Below are 19,146 nucleotides of genomic sequence, written 5' to 3'. Positions count from 1 at the left end.
ACCCTGGTCATGTTCGGTTTTTGAAACCTAGAGATGCTTACAGAGACAATGTTCTTTCTTTTCATTTAATTTCAGAATCATTATGTATCATATCTATACAAGTAAGTGATGCCTACTTATAGGAGAGCATTCATAGAACTGCATTTATGAATGCAACTATGGGTTCATCCCACTGAAAAAATTATTTTACCCAAATCTAGTTTCTAAGCAGAAAATGTTATGAGTTTCTTTTAATAGACAGAGAATTTTTCCTTACTGTCATACTAAATCCTGGTCATAATACAAAACTTTTCCAGGTAAACCTGAAGTCTTTTGAAACTTGATTGAGGGGCAAATTAGACATAAGTAAATGTTCATACTATGACTAGTGTGAACAAGAAGCTGTAAACCATTACAAAAGAGGACTACTAATACTTTCTGGCAGGTGGTGCTTGAACTGAAAACTTTTTTCCTTTCCGCCTTGCATTCTCGGCCCAAATGTTCTCCTTACGGAGTCTCTTGAAATATTCTCTTGTGCCAGGTTCAATTTCGTCCAACTTCTTTGCAGGCCCTAAGTTCAACTTCCACAGCCAGTCTGGGTACTCTTCGTCTGGTTGGAGGAGAGGGTCAGTCCCATCCTGAAGGTGAGGAAAGGGAAATGGTCACGTATTTAAATGGTCAAAACTGATTTTTTCAGGTAGGAAAGGTTATGCATATAACATGAATATCATAGCTTAACCATAAACATATAAGGTATTCAGACCTACGGCAAAAGAAAATGGCATTTCGGAACATTTTGATGCAACACATTTGAAGCAGTGCAAGAGAAACATAAGGCATTAAAATGTACTAAATCTCCTCTCTACATACGATCTTTACATGTCTGACAATCCACAACCTAAGCTACAGCCACAGCCACGTGGCGCGTTGGTACACCCGATCCCTCGATCTCGGAAGTTGGCGCGCGGTCCGGACAGTACTTGGATGGGGGACCAACCAAGGACGTCCGGATTGCTGTAGCCTCACGAAGCTTTCCAAGAAATCGTCTTCCGGAAGAGACGTAAAACGGGGTCCCGTGCTCGAGGAGGTGCCTCGACCACGTTAAACAGCCTCATTGCCCACACTTTGGGTACCTACTGGCTGCAAAATACACCCAATATTATTTTTATTTTTATTATAAAATACTGGTCCCCTGGTGAAGGTGTACAAAGCAAAGACAACACATGAAAGTCTGATCACCTTGTAGATGTTAGCTCCACAGCAATGTGTGGTGAGGACAGCAGCGTCAGTCTCTACACTCGGACCCTTCGGCTTTTCATTGGTGAGATCTTTAGCTCCCTTGAAAGCAGGTACTGAAAATACGACATTTCAACAAGAGTAAGAAAAATTGTTTCATGATATATTATAAGCCTTCTCACATTAGTTAGGACGCATGTGCGGCGACAGGAATTCTAGGTAATATATGTCAAAGGGTAAGGCACACAAAAAGTAAACAGTCTTCACCATTGTTTCGATTTGAATAACAATGTCCAGACTGGTTTTGTTTACTTTTACTATGCTTACCCTTTGACATATTACCTAGGATTCCTTTCGCCACACATGCGTCCTAACTACTAGTAACGTGAGAAGGCTTATAGCGTTACACAACTTACACTAGTCATAATTTAGATGTTCAAAAATACGTTCAAAGAAGGACATGAACAACAAGTTAAATGCATTTTACCACAGACGCTTGTAAATATTTGGCTATAGTTATGGTTTGTTTGGTCACAGAGACCTAAATTTGACTACTTTTCAGACTGTCAAAGCAGCAATCGCTGCAAAAGAGTTCGTAACTAAAAAAAAATCTCACATGCCCTGTCGCCCTCCCCCTTTTTGGGTATGATCGCAATCTAGTGACCAATGCGTACACCATACACAAAATATTTATTCTTAACTTGCCTTTTAAGACACCTTACCTTTGGCTTTTGCGTAGTTGGCGACCTGCACGTGAACAGACCCCAGAATTCTGTGACAAATCTGGGGACAAGTTCGGCACGTCAAAAATCTCATGGGCGCCGCCATCTTGGATATCAGAGTTTGGGGCTGTCTATGTTAGCAGTACTTCTGTGCCTTTAATTATTCAGCCGTAATACAGTAACATATCTGCTGAAATATGAAATTGATTAGGAGTTAATATTCAATATAAGTTAAAGTGAACGTGTACAAAGATGATAATTGTCGCATGTTTGGATGAAATATAATACATATCTTTTTTTAAACATCTATCATTCAGGCACTATTTATATTTCAACTAGCCTTATTACAGCCATTTCAAATCAGACTGTGGGTTCTGGAGTTGGTGCATTTGGTTTCTTGTGCAAGTTGTGATCTTCTACGCAACTAGGATCATTTCCTGGGAGTTTTACTGTTTTACTTCCTTGCCAAAACTGCAAGAACATACCAATTTTTTCTTGATGGCCAAATTCTCAATGAAACTTTCCCAAGTGGCAGTTTTGTGTTGAACTTTTTGGGAAAAGTGAATGATGTTTTCTAAAGGGTGATGCCTTTGGTCAGAACGGACTCATAAGATGTCTTCTAACTTGATGGTGGTGCAATCAGATCCGAGGGACGCTGGATCTCAGCGCTGCCGTCTCGGACCAGAACTCATGACAAAACTCAGTCTCAATATGGGCGATCACGTCAAGCTTTCCCTCGCACGTTCAGAACTGCTGTGCAAGGCGTGGCCTCGTCAGGACTTGGCAGAAGGGATGCTTCAAGCAGATCACTTCGTCTACAGAGACGTCAATAATAGATATGTATCAGAAAAGTTTATTGAAGAAAGCTGCGTGGAAAAATTGGCAGTTGGGAAACTTTTGAAGGCTGACGTAGCAGTTGTTGTAGCTGGTGGTTTGAAAAATGCTGTCGTGAAAGACAAGTCTTTACTTGAAATGTACATTGGTCAAAAGCTTCTGAATGTTGCTGTTTTCAGAAACTGTACTGTATCATATGCTGATAGATCTTCAATTGACAATATTGCCTATGTCTTAGTGAGGGATGTCGAATGTGCAGAATGCAAACTGGATGCTGGTTATGTAACAAAGAAAACAGAATTTAACGTTGTTGAAGTAATACGACTGGAACAGTATAACCAACGCCAGCAATCGTCAAACATCTCTCTGGGTGCGCTCCAACGCCAGGCCGCGGTACTGAAAGAAGCGGTCAGCCTCCCTCTGATGTATCCACAGACTTTTGACAAACTCTGCATCAATCGACCAATGGGGATCCTTCTTCTTGGCCCTCCAGGAGTAGGTAAAACCTCATTGGTCAAGACAGTAGCAGCGGAATGCCACGCCCACCTGGTGGCATTGAACGGACCAGACGTGTTTGGGCCACACCCGGGAGAGAGTGAAGAGAACCTGAGGAGGGTTTTTCAAGAAGCTGTTACGATATCAGAGGAAGGGCCCTGTGTCCTGTTTATAGATGAGTTGGATGCTTTGTGTCCCAAACGTGGAGGTTCAGGAAAAAGTCAGGAGAATAGGTTTGGAAGATCTTAATTGTTTTCATTTATTTGTCTTATGTCTGTTTTCATTACTAGTATGCAGTCTTTTATTTATTATCAGATATCATACTATAAGTAAAGTTTTTAAGTACAAAAATCTAGAAAAAAAGTTATGCTATAACTGCAGTTCTATCATTGTGATGTTTATAATGTGCTGGGATCAAAAAAATATACCGGTAATGTCCCTGTGGGAACTAAGAAACTTGAAATGAGTCTAATTGAGAAAAGTGATGAAATGATATATCATTTAAACTCATTTTGATGTCTTTGTCTTTTTTCAAAGTGATTAACTGTGTTGCAAACTTACAGCCACAGTATGTACATGTATGGGTATGAAGTAATATGATTTGTGCCTTCCTTCCTCTGTTTCCCAGGATGGTTGCCCAGATGCTGACCCTGATGGATGGACAGGCAGGCCGCGGCAGGCTGGTCGTGGTGGCCGCCACTAACCGCCCCAACGCCATCGACCCCGCCCTCAGGAGACCCGGCAGGTTCGACAAAGAGGTGAGTACGCACGTGGGGAATCAGTGTCCAGTCATCAAGGCTGGATATTGTGTTTAAAATGCATTATGGTTGATGGATGCTAATATCAATGACAAAATTCTTATAGTTGTAGTTTCTAAAGGTAAACTTAGGGTCAAACCATCAATGTTCCAAATGAGAAGTGGTTACTGCACCATCTAAAATGTCACAAGTATGCAAACAAGGTGCTGTAAACCCATTTTATACATTGCAGTCAGTAATTTTGGTGGCTGGGGCAAAAGTATTTTTATTCTAACGGTAGGAACAAACATCACTGTCTCAAATACATGTTTGTACATGTATCAAATACTTGAGATTAGGGGTGGGTACCGGTACAGAAAATTCAGGTCCAGGTCCGGTTCAGGTCCAGAGGATCAGGTACAGGTTTGGACCTGAACCTGGACCTGATTTGGTATGTAAGAACTTGTGAATGGATGATACTCAAAACAATGGTCCATTTCACAACAAAGAAATCTGTTTTGTGGACTATTCAAGTCCCACTGGCGTTTTAACGCCCTACAAGGATAACTGCCTCTGTACTTTTGATTGTAAAACTTAGTAGAAATGACTATAGACTCTACTCTACTTCGCTCTTGTTATTTTCCACGATTGGTAAGCCCCAAAACGTGTGAATGCCTAATCACATAATCAGTTCATTTTCAAAAAGGTGACCAACGTCCCGTACACCAATTTTTTTCAGGTTCTTCTGGACTAGTCCAATAAGAGATGTACCGTTTTTTTACCCCTACTTGAGATGATTTCAACAGCTCACAAGTGACTGTAAGAGTCACTTGATGTAAGTTACTGTTGACAAATCAAGAAGTATGGTACAAAATTACCCTGGGTGCCAGACTAGACCGGGCAGCTAGCTGATTTGTACAGCACCCAAGGGAGTCAATCTAAAATGAATGCACTGCGGAATATAAGCCAGCAAAACGCCCTCGACTTAATTTTCCTGAGTGTTAAATTAGCTTGGTGAGCAGACTGCATTAAGCCACCGAAAAAAACGCCTGGCGCCTCTGGGTATCAGTCTGTTTCCATGGTACCGGTAGTACAAAATGTATGTGTAAATAAGGACATTTCCATCACCAGGTGCACGTAGGTGTACCCAATCAGCAGGAGCGTGAGGAGATCCTCAGGGTGGTGAGCAGGGACATGTCCCTGGCAGAGGACGTTGACCTCAACAGGCTGGCAGAGATGACACCAGGCTATACAGGTGCAGACCTGACAGCTGTTTGCCACCTGGCAGCTTACAGCTTACTGAGCAGGGCCCAGACACAGGACAAAATACCGGTAACTAGAATGAAAATTCATCTGAGTTTATTTGTACTAGATCAGGTTGGAAAATTTCAGTAAGATGCTAGTAAGTTAAAGTGTTTCAGGTCCAGTTGTTTGAGAACAATTACCGGTAGTCTTCTTTCACCAATGCTAGAGCTTGTTGTATAACAGTTAGGTATTCCTCATGTTTCCACAGACACAGATCAGTATGGAGGCTCTTCGCAAGGCTCTGGCCGAGATCCGACCTTCAGCGCTGAGAGGCTTTGACGGGACCACAGAGGTCAGCCCTGTGGACTGGTCTGCCATTGGTGGACTGGAAGATGTCAAGGTCAAACTACAACAGGTGAGGTCACGCAGACAGAAGTAACCTTCTCCGGACAAAGTTCTCCAGTGGGCGTGGGATGGTGAAGGAAACTTGAGGGAAAGTTCTGAGCTTACATGTGTGAACCAAGTTGTGAGGAATCATGTGTGAACCAGTTGTGTTGGGGAGCACATTTGTATGTTGCAATGTGTTTTGCTTTTAGCCGAGAACAACAGGAAGGTGTCTAGTATTGTCCACAGGTGGCCCTATGACACAGCCATTGCACATTTGTTATCAAATATGGATCAATAAAGGGTGGGATCCCAGGTCTGTCCACAGCAGTTCTGTTCAGGCAAGCAACTACTAGTAGTCTTTCCTATACTATAGACAAACCCCTGATCCCCTGTACTCTACAGGCAGTGGTGTGGCCCCTCCTACACACGGAAGCCTTTAGTAGACTGGGACTGCCTCGTCCTAAAGGCGTGCTCCTGTACGGACCTCCAGGCTGCTGTAAGACGACGCTCGTACGGGCGGCGGCGGGAGCCTGTCACGCCACGTTCCTCGCTGTCAGCGGAGCCCAGGTGTACTCTCCATTCTTGGGAGAGTCCGAGAAGACAATAAGTCAGGTGAGACCTCTTATTCTTTGATTAGCAGCTGACCAAGGTGACTTATTCAATAAATACAGACACCCATTCTCCAATGCAGATTTTAACCTGCGTCCTATCATTCTGCTTCGTTTGTACAGAGAAGTTTCTATGGCATGTATTCAGCTCTGCATAGGATTAAATTAAGACACCAACTTGAAGACTAAAAGCAAGAGAAACATACCAGATCTTTAAAGGGAATAATATGTACAGAGAAGTTCCTGTATATGATGATAGGAGGGACAAGTATTTCTCTTTATTTTGAAAATGTTACTGTTGACAGTTGGTACAGTAAATTGCCCTTTGCAGTGCAGGTTTTCTGTTGGTCCTGATGCGATTGAAACTATCGTTTACTTCTCTAACCAGGTGTTCCAGCGGGCTCGAGCTGCCGCTCCAACCATCATCTTCCTGGACGAGATTGACTCGCTTGTCAGGAAGCGTGGGGAGGGCGTACAAAGCGGAGTACAGGAGCGCGTGCTGTCCACCCTGCTGAACGAGATGGACGGGATCGGGGTAGAGATCTCAAGGTCAGGCGGCTTGACAAAGGTCGCAGAGGGATCAAGTTGTACCGATCAGGTAGAGAAGAAGGTAAGACTAGCTATTTCTATCGTACACAATTCATGATTGCTTGAGATGTGTTTCATAACTAAATGTTGCCTAGTGTCACATAGGTGAGCAAGTTTTGTCTTGATGTTTCTATAGCAGAATACTACAATGTAGTATATTTTTTACAGGGAAGGATTGCTAGTCCCTCCCTTTTAACATGCCTCAGCTGGAACCTCAAGCTCCTCAAACTTGGAATCCTGAATTCTCTCCTCTTCCAGAAGATGGTGCAGCCCCTGAGATGCCCTTCTCAGGATTTGAACTGGGATCTCCCAGTCATCAACTAATTTTTAACCAGGAGCTCAACTGTGAGGTTGCTACCAGTTGAGCTACATCCCTTTCATAAATGATTAATAGCACTAAGTCACGTGGCCTTCATACAACATAACATAGTTGCACATTTTGCTGCACAGAACTTTAATGCTAAATTGCTGCTCTCTAACAGTCTATTTTATCTGTGTCATGTCATTCAGGCTGTTCCAGTAACAAACAACAACGTCCTGGTGGTGGCAGCGACCAACCGTCCGGACATGCTGGACTCCGCCCTGCTGCGGCCAGGTCGTGTAGACAGGACCATCTACGTGCCGCCTCCAGACCTGACAGTAAGTCTGTCTCATGGGTACTATACATGTAACTTAGAGAGTCTGTCTCATGGGAACTATACATGTAACTTAGAGAGCTAAGATTTAGAGGGTTACAATGTTAAAGGATTACAGCTTCATTCAGATCAGTTGAAGATTTTATGTGCAAATATTCTTTTTTAAATCTTTACCTGTACATCCATACCAAATAATGTAATTTGAGATCTGAGAGAGTACAATATGAATTTTACTTGGGCCAAACATAATCTGCTGTAAAAGGCTTCAGATACATTGTATGAAACCACAGTTTAGCTCCACCATTTTTCTTTCTTTCTGAAACTCCAGGATATAAAATAACATATTCTTGTAAACTAGATAGAACCAGCAGGCAGATAGAAGCCAGTTGTTGACTCACTTCTTTTCCTCAGCCTACTATGTATTCCCATACACCTAACCACAACCCACCCCCATCACTGCCCTCTCCCAGGCTAGAGCGGAGATTCTGCATGTCCACAGCAGGAAGATGCCACTGTCACAGGATGTGGACATACAGGAGCTAGCACACAGGACCAACCTGTACTCTGGTGCAGACTTGGAGAACCTGTGTAGAGAGGTGAGGCCATACTCAGGAATAAGATGCCAAGATAGCCTTTTGACAATGCTTTTGATCATATCAGTTAAAGGGGTATCAATCTGTGGTAGGTTGGTGTTGTAGAGCACGCAACAAATTTTATCAATAGAAAACAAATCTTTTTACACTTTGTGTGTTTTGTTGTCTTGTCACTCGTTTTGTTTACTAATACATTTTGTATTCATACTTGCATGAACGTTTGGCATGGTATTCCCATTATAAAGTCAAGGATAACACAAATTTGATTTAAACGCTGCAAAGGCAGCAGTCCAGTGAGACACCCACTTTACAGGATATTAAAGGCAACAGGGAGATGTTTTGAATTATTACGGACAAAACAAGAAGACACAAATATGACATTAATATGATTAAAAATCGTTTCTTTTGGACTTTCTAGGCATTAGACAATCAAGTTGAAATTTTTCTGGTCTTAAATATTTGAATTTTTGTTGTTGCCCAGGCTGCCATGCAGGCCCTACAGCAGGAGGGGTTGGATACAGGGGTGGTGAAACATACCCACTTCATGGCAGCACTGCAGGACACTGCCCCCTCTCTCAATGAAGAGGAACTGCAGCACTATCAGACTCTCTTCTCCAAATAGTGTCTGCCTTGGTCACAAAATTTCTCATTACAGTTTGTCAATATTGGTTTGTCAATATCAGATCTATTGTTATAATGATGATAATGATACTGGTTATAAGATTCAATATTGAGAATGATTTGTTGCTTCAAGGAGTTTATATTGGTTTCAGACATCTTTTACTTTACATTTTTTAAATATTACTTATTATTTATTTTAAAAGTAATTGTGTCAAAGTTTATGTACATGGAACATTAATGTATGATAGGGCTTTTCTTAAGACATCATCAATTTCTTTTAAAATTCCTCATACATGTATTTCATCAATCAGACACCACACAGACTAGCCATTTTGTGTGAAGAAATACGTAACCATTGTAACAGCATTTGGAACTTCATCACAAACAGTATTCACCCTAGCATGACCATACAGCAAGGTATATCGGTTATATCAGATCTCTGCCCCACACTTTTTGATTTCAAAAGTAACTGTTAAGTGTCATTAACGTTATCAATCATTCCGCCATACTGGCCACTTTTCCAAGACTAAAAGATGAAGAATGACCATCTTGCAATTTTTCCTCTTACTTATGTTGTGAATCCATAAGTTTACAAGCTTATAAATGTTACATTGTAACCAATGCAGTCATGAATAAAAACACACTGGTATGAGTATAACAACAGGACTACTTTGTATATAAAGACGTACATTGTATAAAGGAGGTCATATACACCAGGCCACTGCAGCCATCACTTAACGTAGACGGTGGGCATTATAAACTTCCTGGGATGTTTGACCAATTGCCCAAGTCATGTATCTGCAAGATCACATGTTAATGATTAGATCATGTGTCTGTAACTCTTGCAAGTTTACTTTCTAAAGTGATTGGTCATTATTGATCCTGAAAAAGCAACAGTGGTCATTGAAAACTTGAATGATCCCTGTAACTTTGTGTTGGAGGAAAGTTTAGCATTGTACTATACTTTAAGGTTAAGCATATATCCAACCACGTGAATCAATGCCTCATCAACCAAATAGTTTTGCAAAAGTGTCATCACTTAAGAGTCATTGCAGGAGAAAACCAGGCAGAGGTCGGAAGATGGGGGTCGGCCAAATCAACTCAAACTTTTTATGTGTGATAGGTATGGGCAGCTATGAACAGCCATATGATTAAAACCCTCCAGCTATTTTTCGTTATGGCGTTCTGGGGCCCCCCTCTGAGACCCTCCAAAATCAAACTATTGATGACTGAAAATTACTGAAATTGCGATGGCTATTCTGATACTTCTGATTAAGATATGACAAAAAGTTTCATATTCCCATATCCCATGTGTTCTTAAGTTTTACTGATAAAAATTTGAAGATGAAGTATTGAAATTAAGAGGGTGTTACAGGGGGTTACCAGAACCAAGGAAAACACGATTTTCAACTCTCTGAATTTCTGTGATCTTTAAGGGGCTTGTTCTCCGACAACCAGCAATTTAAATGAATGGTTTTACCTTTACTGGAGAGAGGAATATCTACTAATTGAAAATCAATCGTCTTCTAATTGGGCCATGTATACCACGAGCCGTGAGCGGGGGGTCCTTATGGGGATTTTCAAGGTTTTTGACTATTTTAAAACAGGTAATAACTGCTCACTATGGGATAATGGACGGCAACTTTTTGGTGTCCCGTGTAGGATCACTGCTTAATTGTCAAAATTGCTTCAACTAATTGCAAGTAATTATTGGGGCTCTGTATGGGGGATAAAAGGCTACTTGAAAATGAATTATGCTGGGTTTTACCCGCATTTGTTGCTCTGTAAGTGCTCAATATGAGGTAAGTTATGTCATTTCTTTGTGTTTCTGTGGAACAATTCTTTACTGTCAAAAAAAGCTATACCTATTTACTGCTATTCATTTGGGCTCTGTATGGGGCATATAAGGATATGTGAAATGGAATTAAGCTGCTTTTACACATCTCAGTATCTCTAAGACATCAATTAGTTTAAGTCCCTTACAAAGTGTGCTTTCCCTATGTGATACATAATGAAAAAGGATCTACATGGGGGTTATCAGTATACTCCACATACTATTTACTGCACTGCAGGCCACTTGAGTGACTGCATACTATGATAGGCAATCTACAACATAGAAACATGACCCTAACAAAGACTTTCAGCTATTAACAAAATACGATGTGTAAAAGAATACCAATGGTTTGTTAGCATGCCTGACTGTTAATTTATTCATCACCATAAGGGCAGACTAGAAACATTAAGTTTATGAGAAACCTACATATAGAACCCTATCACAATGAAGCATACTGTCTGCAAAATGCTTAAAACGCACTGTTGAAATGCATATTCACAAATGCACACTTTCAGTTTTCTTGTACTGGTACAATAAGCTGGGTCTGATGTAATTTTTTACCTGCAAAGGGTAAGAGATTACGATTGTGGCTAGGCCTAAAAATTCACATGTTTGGTACAGAGTTTGTACACAGTTGTAAAAATCATGTTACAAAACTTTGTCAAATTACAAAAAAAATCAACTTGCACATGTACATGTGGATAGGATGTTCTCTAATGCCTGTATGAAAGAGACTTTCCTTGTCGTAGAACCTGTAATGGGTAAATGGAAATGATCTGATATGCAGTTCAGTTGCTTTAGCTCTATTGATTTGGGACCTTTGGTTATAGCCTGAGTTTGCACAAGTTTATGTCTTCAAACATGACAGGATGACTGTAGTCAATACAAAATGTACTTAGAATTAAAGTATACACTGTCTTTCGCAGCGCCTGCATGCCACTTGCTTTCCTCATCTATCGCTTCCATGTCAGTGACCACAAATTCTGTGCTTTCTTGCTGTCTTTGTGCTGTTGAAAGTTTGTAATAGCTTGTAATCTGCTTGGCCGTGTGCCACTCGCTGGGCTGAAACAACTGCTTGCCATCAGATTTCCTAACGTGCTGTGCACATCTCGTGGGCCACTTGCACAGCACCAGCTTTCTGCCCAGACGTAGCCCCCCGATTGAAAATGTCAGTCAGATAGGCCTAAGTTTTCATCTTGTCTGACATCCGTTGGCCGCATTTCCTAGTCCGGATTGCCCAGCCTTTATTGACAACTTGGTAGGACGCCCAACCCGGATTCTTCTCCTTGTGACTGTGAGGCTAGGCCCAGGGCCATGAGTAGGGCTGGGTACCAGTACAAAACCGTTTTTTCTCATCGGAACGGTCCAGAAAAACCGGACCTGAAAAAATTCGGTGGACCGGATGTTGGACCGATTGGAAAAGGAACTGATTACTAGTACATTGTATATGATCAGGCATTTACACGTTTTTGGGGTTACCGGTCAAGGCAAATAACAGGAGCGAAGCCGAGTACACTCTATTATATAATTATATATAATTTTACCAAGTTGAACTTTTACAGTCAATCGTACCTACCCTTGTAGGATTTTTACAACACCAGTGGGAGTCGAATACTACACAATACAGATTTTTTTGCAGCAAAATGGACTATTGTTTTGCGTATCGTCCATTCACAAATTTTCAGATAATGAATCAGGTCCAGGTTTAGGTCCAAACTTAGACCTGATCCTCTGGACCTGAGCCGGACCTGGACCTGAATTTTCCGTACCGGTACCCACCCCTAGACATTAGCTATACCAGTCACAGCTTGAGCCCACTGCTTGTGTATTCTGTTGTACAATGTACATGTATGTAACGTCGGACTCCCGCTCCAATTCTTTAAAGTGTTCTCCAACGTCTTCTAGCTTGTTGGCTGAGCTGAAGGCTGTCACACATCCTGGCTCAGGGCAGCAGAACAACGCTGACTTTGACCAACTGCCGATGTTGTGATGTAACTCGTTTGTGACTGTGGGGTACCAAACGGTGCTGTGTCAGGGTTGGAAGGTCATGTATCTGTGGCACTGTGGCAAAGTTCACTACTTCTCCAACCCCAACACCAAAGGCTCTCTAGACTCGTACTAGCATGTCTCAATCAGTTGCAAACAAGAAATTGTTCTATGACTTGACATCTTCCCATTTTTGCCTTGCACTGCACCTGTTTGTGCCACCGCAATTCTACAGTCGTCTATGCCTCCATTGGACCCCCCACGTTTCTTTCATGTATTCAGCGGTCAAGACATCGATGTTTTTCATTAACGTACCGTCTTATGTGAGTCTTCATTTGATGTTATCTTGCGGTCACAAATGTCCTTGCCTCCTGAGGGTCTGAGAAGTCGAAGCACAGAACTTATATGCTAGTTTTCTGACCGATCGCTGGCAGAGACAAAATCAGCGGAGCACAGTGGTAACACTCTGCAATTTCTCAAAAACACTTTTATTAGTAAAAGATTCTCGGACTGGGCGGTCTGAAATACACTTTGCAGAATAGCACAGACAGCTGACCTGTCATGTCGGCAGTTGTTGAAAATGTGGACAAAACACTCCACATACTTGCCTTCATCGCCCTTCGTAATTACTGCAGCCATTGAGATCCATAACTCCATACTAAAACATGGGACTTTTAATTCGATGGCTCTTAAATCATAATTCACCAACCCACCTATCTCACATGCAAAGTATGCGCAGAAAATTGCTGACCCAGTTCTTCTCGCTTCTGCCAAAGATTTCTGATGCAATGACGGTTAAAGTATATCATGTACGTGGAGACCTGATAACCCCCATGCAGAGCCTCTTTCATTAAGCACCACATGGTAAATACATAATCATTATGATTCTGTAAGGAATGTACTATTTGAGGACTTACAGAGCAACAAATGCGGGTAAAACCCAGCATAATTCATTTTCAAGTAGCCTTATATCCCCCATACATAGCCCCAATAATTACTTGCAATTAGTTGAAGCATTTTTGACAATTAAGCAGTGATCCTACACAGGGACACCAAAAAGTTGCCGTCCATTATCCCATAGTGAGCAGTTATTACCTGTTTTAACATAGTCAAAAACCTGGAAAATCCCCATAAAGACCCCCCGCTCACGGCTCGTGGTATACATGGCCCAATTAGACGACGCTTGATTTTCAATTAGTAGATATTCTTCTCTCCGGTAAAGGTAAAACCATTCATTTAAATTGCTGGTTGTCGGAGAACAAGCCCCTTAAAGATCACAGAAATTCAGAGAGTTGAAAATCGTGTTTTCATTGGTTCTGGTAACCCCCTGTAACACCCTCTTAATTACAATACTTCATCTTCAAATTTTTATCAGTAAAACTTAAGAATACATGAAATATGGGAATATGAAACTTTTTGTCATATCTTAATCAGAAGTATCAGAATAGCTATCGCAATTTCAGTAATTTTCAGTCATCAATAGTTTGATTTTGGAGGGTCTCAGAGGGGGGCCCCAGAACGCCATAACGAAAAATAGCTGGAGGGTTTTAATCATGTGGCTGTTCATAGTTCCCCATACCTATCACACATAAAAAGTTTGAGTTGATTTGGCCGACCCCCATCTTCCGACCTCTGCCTGGTTTTGCCTGGTTTTCTCCTGCAATGACTCTTAAAGCCTTTGGTGGGACCCAATAATTACCACTCATATTGACGCCCTGTGACAATGACTGTATAAAGCTCCGAGCACGACCACTAGCTGTTAAGCTGCAGTACCGACACTCTTTATTAGGGAGCGCTTTTGTACCGTCCAGTCCCTGCAGCCCAATCAGCACGTGATCACTGAGAAGCAAAATGGCGCCACCGAAGGCGAAATTTCAGGAAAGTAAGTGATGCATTTTGTCGTTTTAGCGCATTTTACCTTTCTTGCATGAAGGGGGTAGGTCGAATGAATAGAGAATACGTAACATTTGTAGACAGATAGATTTCTTGCTCCCACCCCATTAATTTTTCGCAAATTTGCGACTTGGAAAGCAGTGCTTTGTTGATACTTTGATGGGGAGGGGGGCAGCGTTACAAACAACGTTTATACTACTTGGTTTCTCACTGTTTATCGTATTAAAAGAGCTAGGCTTTGATGAGAATAGTATAGCCTTAGCTTTAAAATTATAGTACATACCATGAAATTTTGTTGGAAGATAGCAGTGTTTTGGCTTGCTAAGAAGCTTTTATCTCCAGTCAAATCTCAAAGGTTTCACACAAAAATAATTATATACCAACTTCTTCATTTTATCAAGTCGAACCTGATGAATATGGCTCATGCATGTAGAAACGCGAACGCATCTATATCATATATCGCAACAGCTATGAAGTCTGTTTGCCCATAATTTGGCCAGCCACAGTTGAACAAAGAACTCTTCTATTTCTTGATTGCATAAATTTGCTGAAAAACCCATGACCACACAATTTGTGCTCCAGCACACAGTCATTGCTTGTGTCAGTTTAGTTCTCTGCATCAACAGACTTTTCAAAAGGATTCATTTTAATCGTTCTTTTGTGTAAGAGGGGTTTGCTGCGTAGTATGACTATGAGGACCTGATAAACATGTACATGTAACGTTACTAGTAGTAGTAATCAATATTTATAATATGTTCTCTGTTTGGAGCAGCAAAAGCCCGTCCAGGTGCGGAAGGAAGGACGCAGGAGAGAACCCCGCAGTCTGTGGGAAAATATACAATAGGTGTGTATGTGTTCCTGTCTTTTTTACTCTATGGTCTCTATGTCACAAGACTCAAAGGCCACTCCAGGTTCAAGGTAATGGATTACAAGAGTTGGACTAGAACAGCATAGCTTGAACCTCTCCAGGGCTCGAAATACCACCTGCATATGCAGGTTAGTGCAGGTAAAATTGGAGCTGTGCAGGTATTTCTGATGTAGATACCTGCACCTAACCTGCACTGGTCCATGTACTGGGTTTTATACGTAAATGCCCTATGATGTCGGTGTGTATGGATTGTTATTAGCTGCATTGATATAGTATGAAAGAAAAAATAGCAATGCATGGTTATTGAATAATTTTAGGATGATTCATAATTCTTAAGTTCAGAGTAGTGCATGTAAAATTTGTCTGGTAGAGGTAATTTTCAATGTTACCTGCACCAGTGCAGGTATGCAGAAAAAGTATTTTGAGCCCTACTCTCCCTAAATCAGAAACATCAGTATTAATTATCGAGTCAAGATTGAGTCACTGACACAATAGGAAATCTAGAAGAATGACTGCGTTTATATATAGTTGTATTTGACAGGGTATTTTTACAATGGTGGTAATTCTTTTAATTGTCCACAGTTCTACTTTAGTTCTACCTACTATGAATTGAGACACAACTGCCAGCATTTTACCACGATAAATGTGTGTGCTACAGAAGCCTTGTTGTATTTTATTGTAGGTTGATTAAAGATGACAGTAAAAATTGTACAAATTGACAAAACAATTTGAAGTGGTAACAGAAATAAACTGTCTGACTAACCCCACTGCTGGCCCACATGGTGTATACCCAGAGGTCAAAGGCCAAATCTTGAACTTCAGTTTGTATGGTAGTGCACTGCAAGACATTTCCTTTTTGGTATCTGTAAAGCATCTCACTGAAGCTGTGGCATTTTGGTGTCACAATTGAATTTATGTCACTCTTGACTTTATCATGCATAACGTACAAGTATGACTAAAAAGACAGTAAAAAAAATTTTAATTGAAGAAATTCATTGAGAACTCAGTTGAATTACTCAGCTGTAGCAATGTCGCCAACATGCCGCAGATACCCGTGTTAAAGTGTCGCCTGTATATCTACCCTTTGCTACAACACATACTCGCGCAAGGGTGAGCACGAAAGAAACAACTCTGCATCGGTGCACATTGGCAAAAATTATTCTTGACCTCAATTATGCCAATAGAGGATAACTGCTTATTCTTTTCAATTTGGCTCATGATCAGACTTAATGTTGGGCTATGTTGCCATATTGGTTATGATATTTGCCATGTTTTTGGTTGATGTTGTAATTATATGCCCTGTGTACATGCAGATGAGAAGGTACTGTGTTTCCACGGCCCACTGCTGTACGAGGCCAAGGTACTGGAGGTACAACAACCTTCCAAAGGTCAGGCCAAGGATAAACAAGTCCGATACTTCATCCACTACAGCGGCTGGAACAAGAAGTAAGTCACAATGTCACTTTGTGTGTCATGTTATGTAAATGTTTCCGAAGGTTTTCGCAGCATTCTTTTTCTTTCTTCGTTTGTTAGCCAATCAAAACTCAGCACAGCTGATGATGTAATGTTGATACCGTAAAAAATCACCATGATGTAGTGTGGGTACAAGTAGTTCAGTCTGCAGTACAACTGTCTATGATGCTGAAAGACGAAGGCTCGTGTCTCTCATCGGAAGTTTCTTTTTTTCCTTTTAGACATATAGCTTATATCTATAACGATTTAATCTTGAGAACTGGGCATTGCACGTTTGACAATGACCTTTTTTTATTTCTTTTCTGACATTTTTTTGTCCCCGTTTGAAACATCCTGCATTTTGGTCGAAAATGTGGCCTTTCTAGTTTGCATTGTAAATACTCTGTAACAAAAGATGTGATGACTAAATGTTGTCTCCATTTTTGGCCTGAAGCACAACTGTTCTTGTCTTTAGACATAACTGTTGCATGACATGTTTTTAATTCTTAATAGATGTGTCGTTTATTATATTCACATTCACAGCTTCTGTTAGCTCTGTACCAACTTGACTGTTGTCAAATGCTCGAGGCTTTGAAAACCCAATAGACTGTACATGTAAATATACATGTGGGGTCAACAGACTGTCAGTGTGTCTAGGTTATTCTTGTACTCCAGAACTGCATATCAGCAATGGCCGACTCCACTGACTCGAAATGGAGGAACATTTGAAAATGACTCTCGAAAAATGTATAAGCCGTCCACAGCTAGAGATATGGAAATATTCTGAGTATTTCAAACATCCTAAATAAACAAAAAGATGAATATGGTTTGAGAGGAGTCCAGTTGACGTGGTAACAAAGGCTGTACTGCCCCCCTAAGTTGGAGTGGACTAGTCTGTAATGTAACTATAGTCGGGTAGTGTCAGCGCCCCACACAGGCAGACGTTTTGGTTCAATGTCATCCACATATGTGAAAGGAAGGAGGACAATGTTACATCATGCTGTAAATAAGTAATCATCTTTTTCCGGTAAATATTATTGAAATAGCAAGAGTAGACATTGTATTATATTAATATTATGTACGGTTTGTTCACATGTATATATCTGTCACATGATTTGATTGTAAGTACATGTAACTGTTATGGTAGCAATTTTGTTCAGACTGACTGTGTGACCTTAAACTGTTGTTGTTTATGTCGTATTGTTTATTCACTGTTCTATATGCTAAAAAAACTGTTTCTAATATAAATTCTATCATCTATGTCATAGTACAACTATACATGCATTGTCTTCATTATTTTAAATTTTATGAAAAACAAATGAATCAAAGTGCAAAAATACACAAATCTTATGGAATTCGCACAAACGTGAAACCCACAAATCTTGAATGGGCGTATACTATTTAATAGCCAATAAGCTACTCTTGCTTCATTTTGTTGCATCACATTGTATTTTTTGGTGTTCCCATCCAGAATATCCCGCTTTATCTGTCATGTGACGATGGCAACGGTTGTCCAATTTGCATATAAAGACACAGCTACAAAGACTATGTGCCCCATAAAACTTGTGTTATTCACATAGTGATTTGTGCGGTCTTCATAAAATTTGTACGAATGTCATAAAGTCCGTGCAAATGTTTGCTCCATACCTACCAGGAAGAAATTGTAACAATTTACAGATTTTCAAAAGTTTGTTTAGGCTCCTCCCACCCTTTTAGAGGAAACCATATAATTTCATCACCATCCAATGTGTCAGTTGCTGATGCCTATATTGTTGTATTACTCCAGCTGGGATGAGTGGGTACCAGAGAGCCGTGTGCTGAAGTTCAGCGATGCCAACCAGGGCAAACAGAAGGAACTCCGAGAAGCACAGGCGTGAGTACATCTGTATTAAACACTAGTCACTTTGAACTCTGGAAGTCAATAGGTAGTTGGAAAACAGTAACGCTCAGGGCTCTAGCCAGTGTCCGTTTTTCCGTCAATTGACGGAGATTTGCTGCGTGTGATGGAAAATATTTTTGAACCAATCTGTCAACCTTGACGGACAAAAATTCTTGGTGGAAGATACAGTCGGCTTGGGGACGCTGTCCACGGTCGGAAAGCCACACACTGTTTGTTTTGCTATTGTTATGATTGTTGACTTATTGTGTCGGCGCCCTTTCGCATACGATATCTCATTAAAAACACGTTTTTCAAGGTCTCAGTTCCGTCTTTCTAACTTAATTTTCGCGGTTTTCGCGACAATGGGAATTGGCTAACGGAAAAAAAATTTGAGCTGGCTAGAGCCCTGGTAATGCTCATACAGTCAAACCTGTACATGTGACCTCCATGACCTAAACAAGGACCATCTGGCCATATGATCACATTTCTGATTGTCCAGAAGAGAATATCCCCATTGACACAAGCATCCAGAATCCAGTGTCTATGGTGACTAT

The 19,146-nt window shown here is 40.9% G+C and overlaps 3 protein-coding genes across 6 annotated transcripts in view; 2 read left to right on the top strand and 1 right to left on the bottom strand.

The window, feature by feature from the left end:
* On the bottom strand, positions 1-2,111 carry LOC118410470 (39S ribosomal protein L54, mitochondrial-like). The gene is made up of 3 exons (XM_035812208.1): positions 1,938-2,111; positions 1,219-1,331; positions 1-617 (listed from the first exon to the last, which is right to left on the bottom strand). Exons 1-3 carry the CDS (start codon positions 2,041-2,043, stop codon positions 408-410), a joined length of 429 nt encoding a protein of 142 aa, XP_035668101.1. The 5' UTR covers positions 2,044-2,111; the 3' UTR covers positions 1-407.
* Positions 2,112-2,295: 184 nt separating this feature from the next.
* On the top strand, positions 2,296-9,327 carry LOC118410288 (spermatogenesis-associated protein 5-like protein 1). Its single transcript, XM_035811850.1, has 9 exons — positions 2,296-3,499; positions 3,895-4,024; positions 5,135-5,335; positions 5,517-5,663; positions 6,038-6,247; positions 6,632-6,853; positions 7,342-7,470; positions 7,937-8,062; positions 8,541-9,327. The coding sequence occupies exons 1-9, from the start codon at positions 2,550-2,552 to the stop codon at positions 8,679-8,681; spliced, it is 2,256 nt and encodes a 751-aa protein (XP_035667743.1). The 5' UTR covers positions 2,296-2,549; the 3' UTR covers positions 8,682-9,327.
* A 4,934-nt stretch (positions 9,328-14,261) lies between these two features.
* The window catches only part of LOC118409865 (mortality factor 4-like protein 1), a 14,633-nt gene continuing 9,748 nt past the window's right edge, over positions 14,262-19,146 (top strand). For 2 of the 4 annotated variants that reach the window (XM_035811232.1, XM_035811231.1), the window contains exons 1-4: positions 14,263-14,382; positions 15,166-15,237; positions 16,575-16,707; positions 18,500-18,586. In XM_035811232.1, the coding sequence (XP_035667125.1) occupies positions 14,352-14,382; positions 15,166-15,237; positions 16,575-16,707; positions 18,500-18,586 (323 nt within the window). In that variant the 5' untranslated portion in view covers positions 14,263-14,351. Of the gene's footprint in view, positions 14,383-15,165; positions 15,238-16,574; positions 16,708-18,499; positions 18,587-19,146 lie in introns of all 4 variants that reach the window. The other 2 variants (XM_035811230.1, XM_035811233.1) reach the window with 2 other exon arrangements.

This window comes from Branchiostoma floridae, chromosome 2, assembly GCF_000003815.2.
Source record: "Branchiostoma floridae strain S238N-H82 chromosome 2, Bfl_VNyyK, whole genome shotgun sequence".
Taxonomy (NCBI): domain Eukaryota; kingdom Metazoa; phylum Chordata; class Leptocardii; order Amphioxiformes; family Branchiostomatidae; genus Branchiostoma; species Branchiostoma floridae.
Note: the sequence above shows the minus strand (reverse complement) of the source record. Positions and strands in the feature narration are given on the sequence as shown.

Excerpts from the sequence above, each read along its gene's own strand:
- LOC118410470 (XM_035812208.1), bottom strand. The coding sequence starts at position 2,043 with ATGGCGGCGCCCATGAGATTTTTGACGTGCCGAACTTGTCCCCAGATT. Across the intron at positions 1,332-1,937 it reads CAACTACGCAAAAGCCAAAG|TACCTGCTTTCAAGGGAGCT; the intron begins GTAAGGTGTCTT and ends TCGTATTTTCAG. Across the intron at positions 618-1,218 it reads GTGGAGCTAACATCTACAAG|GATGGGACTGACCCTCTCCT; the intron begins GTGATCAGACTT and ends CCTCACCTTCAG.
- LOC118410288 (XM_035811850.1), top strand. The coding sequence starts at position 2,550 with ATGTCTTCTAACTTGATGGTGGTGCAATCAGATCCGAGGGACGCTGGA. Across the intron at positions 3,500-3,894 it reads GGAAAAAGTCAGGAGAATAG|GATGGTTGCCCAGATGCTGA; the intron begins GTTTGGAAGATC and ends TCTGTTTCCCAG. Across the intron at positions 5,336-5,516 it reads AGACACAGGACAAAATACCG|ACACAGATCAGTATGGAGGC; the intron begins GTAACTAGAATG and ends ATGTTTCCACAG.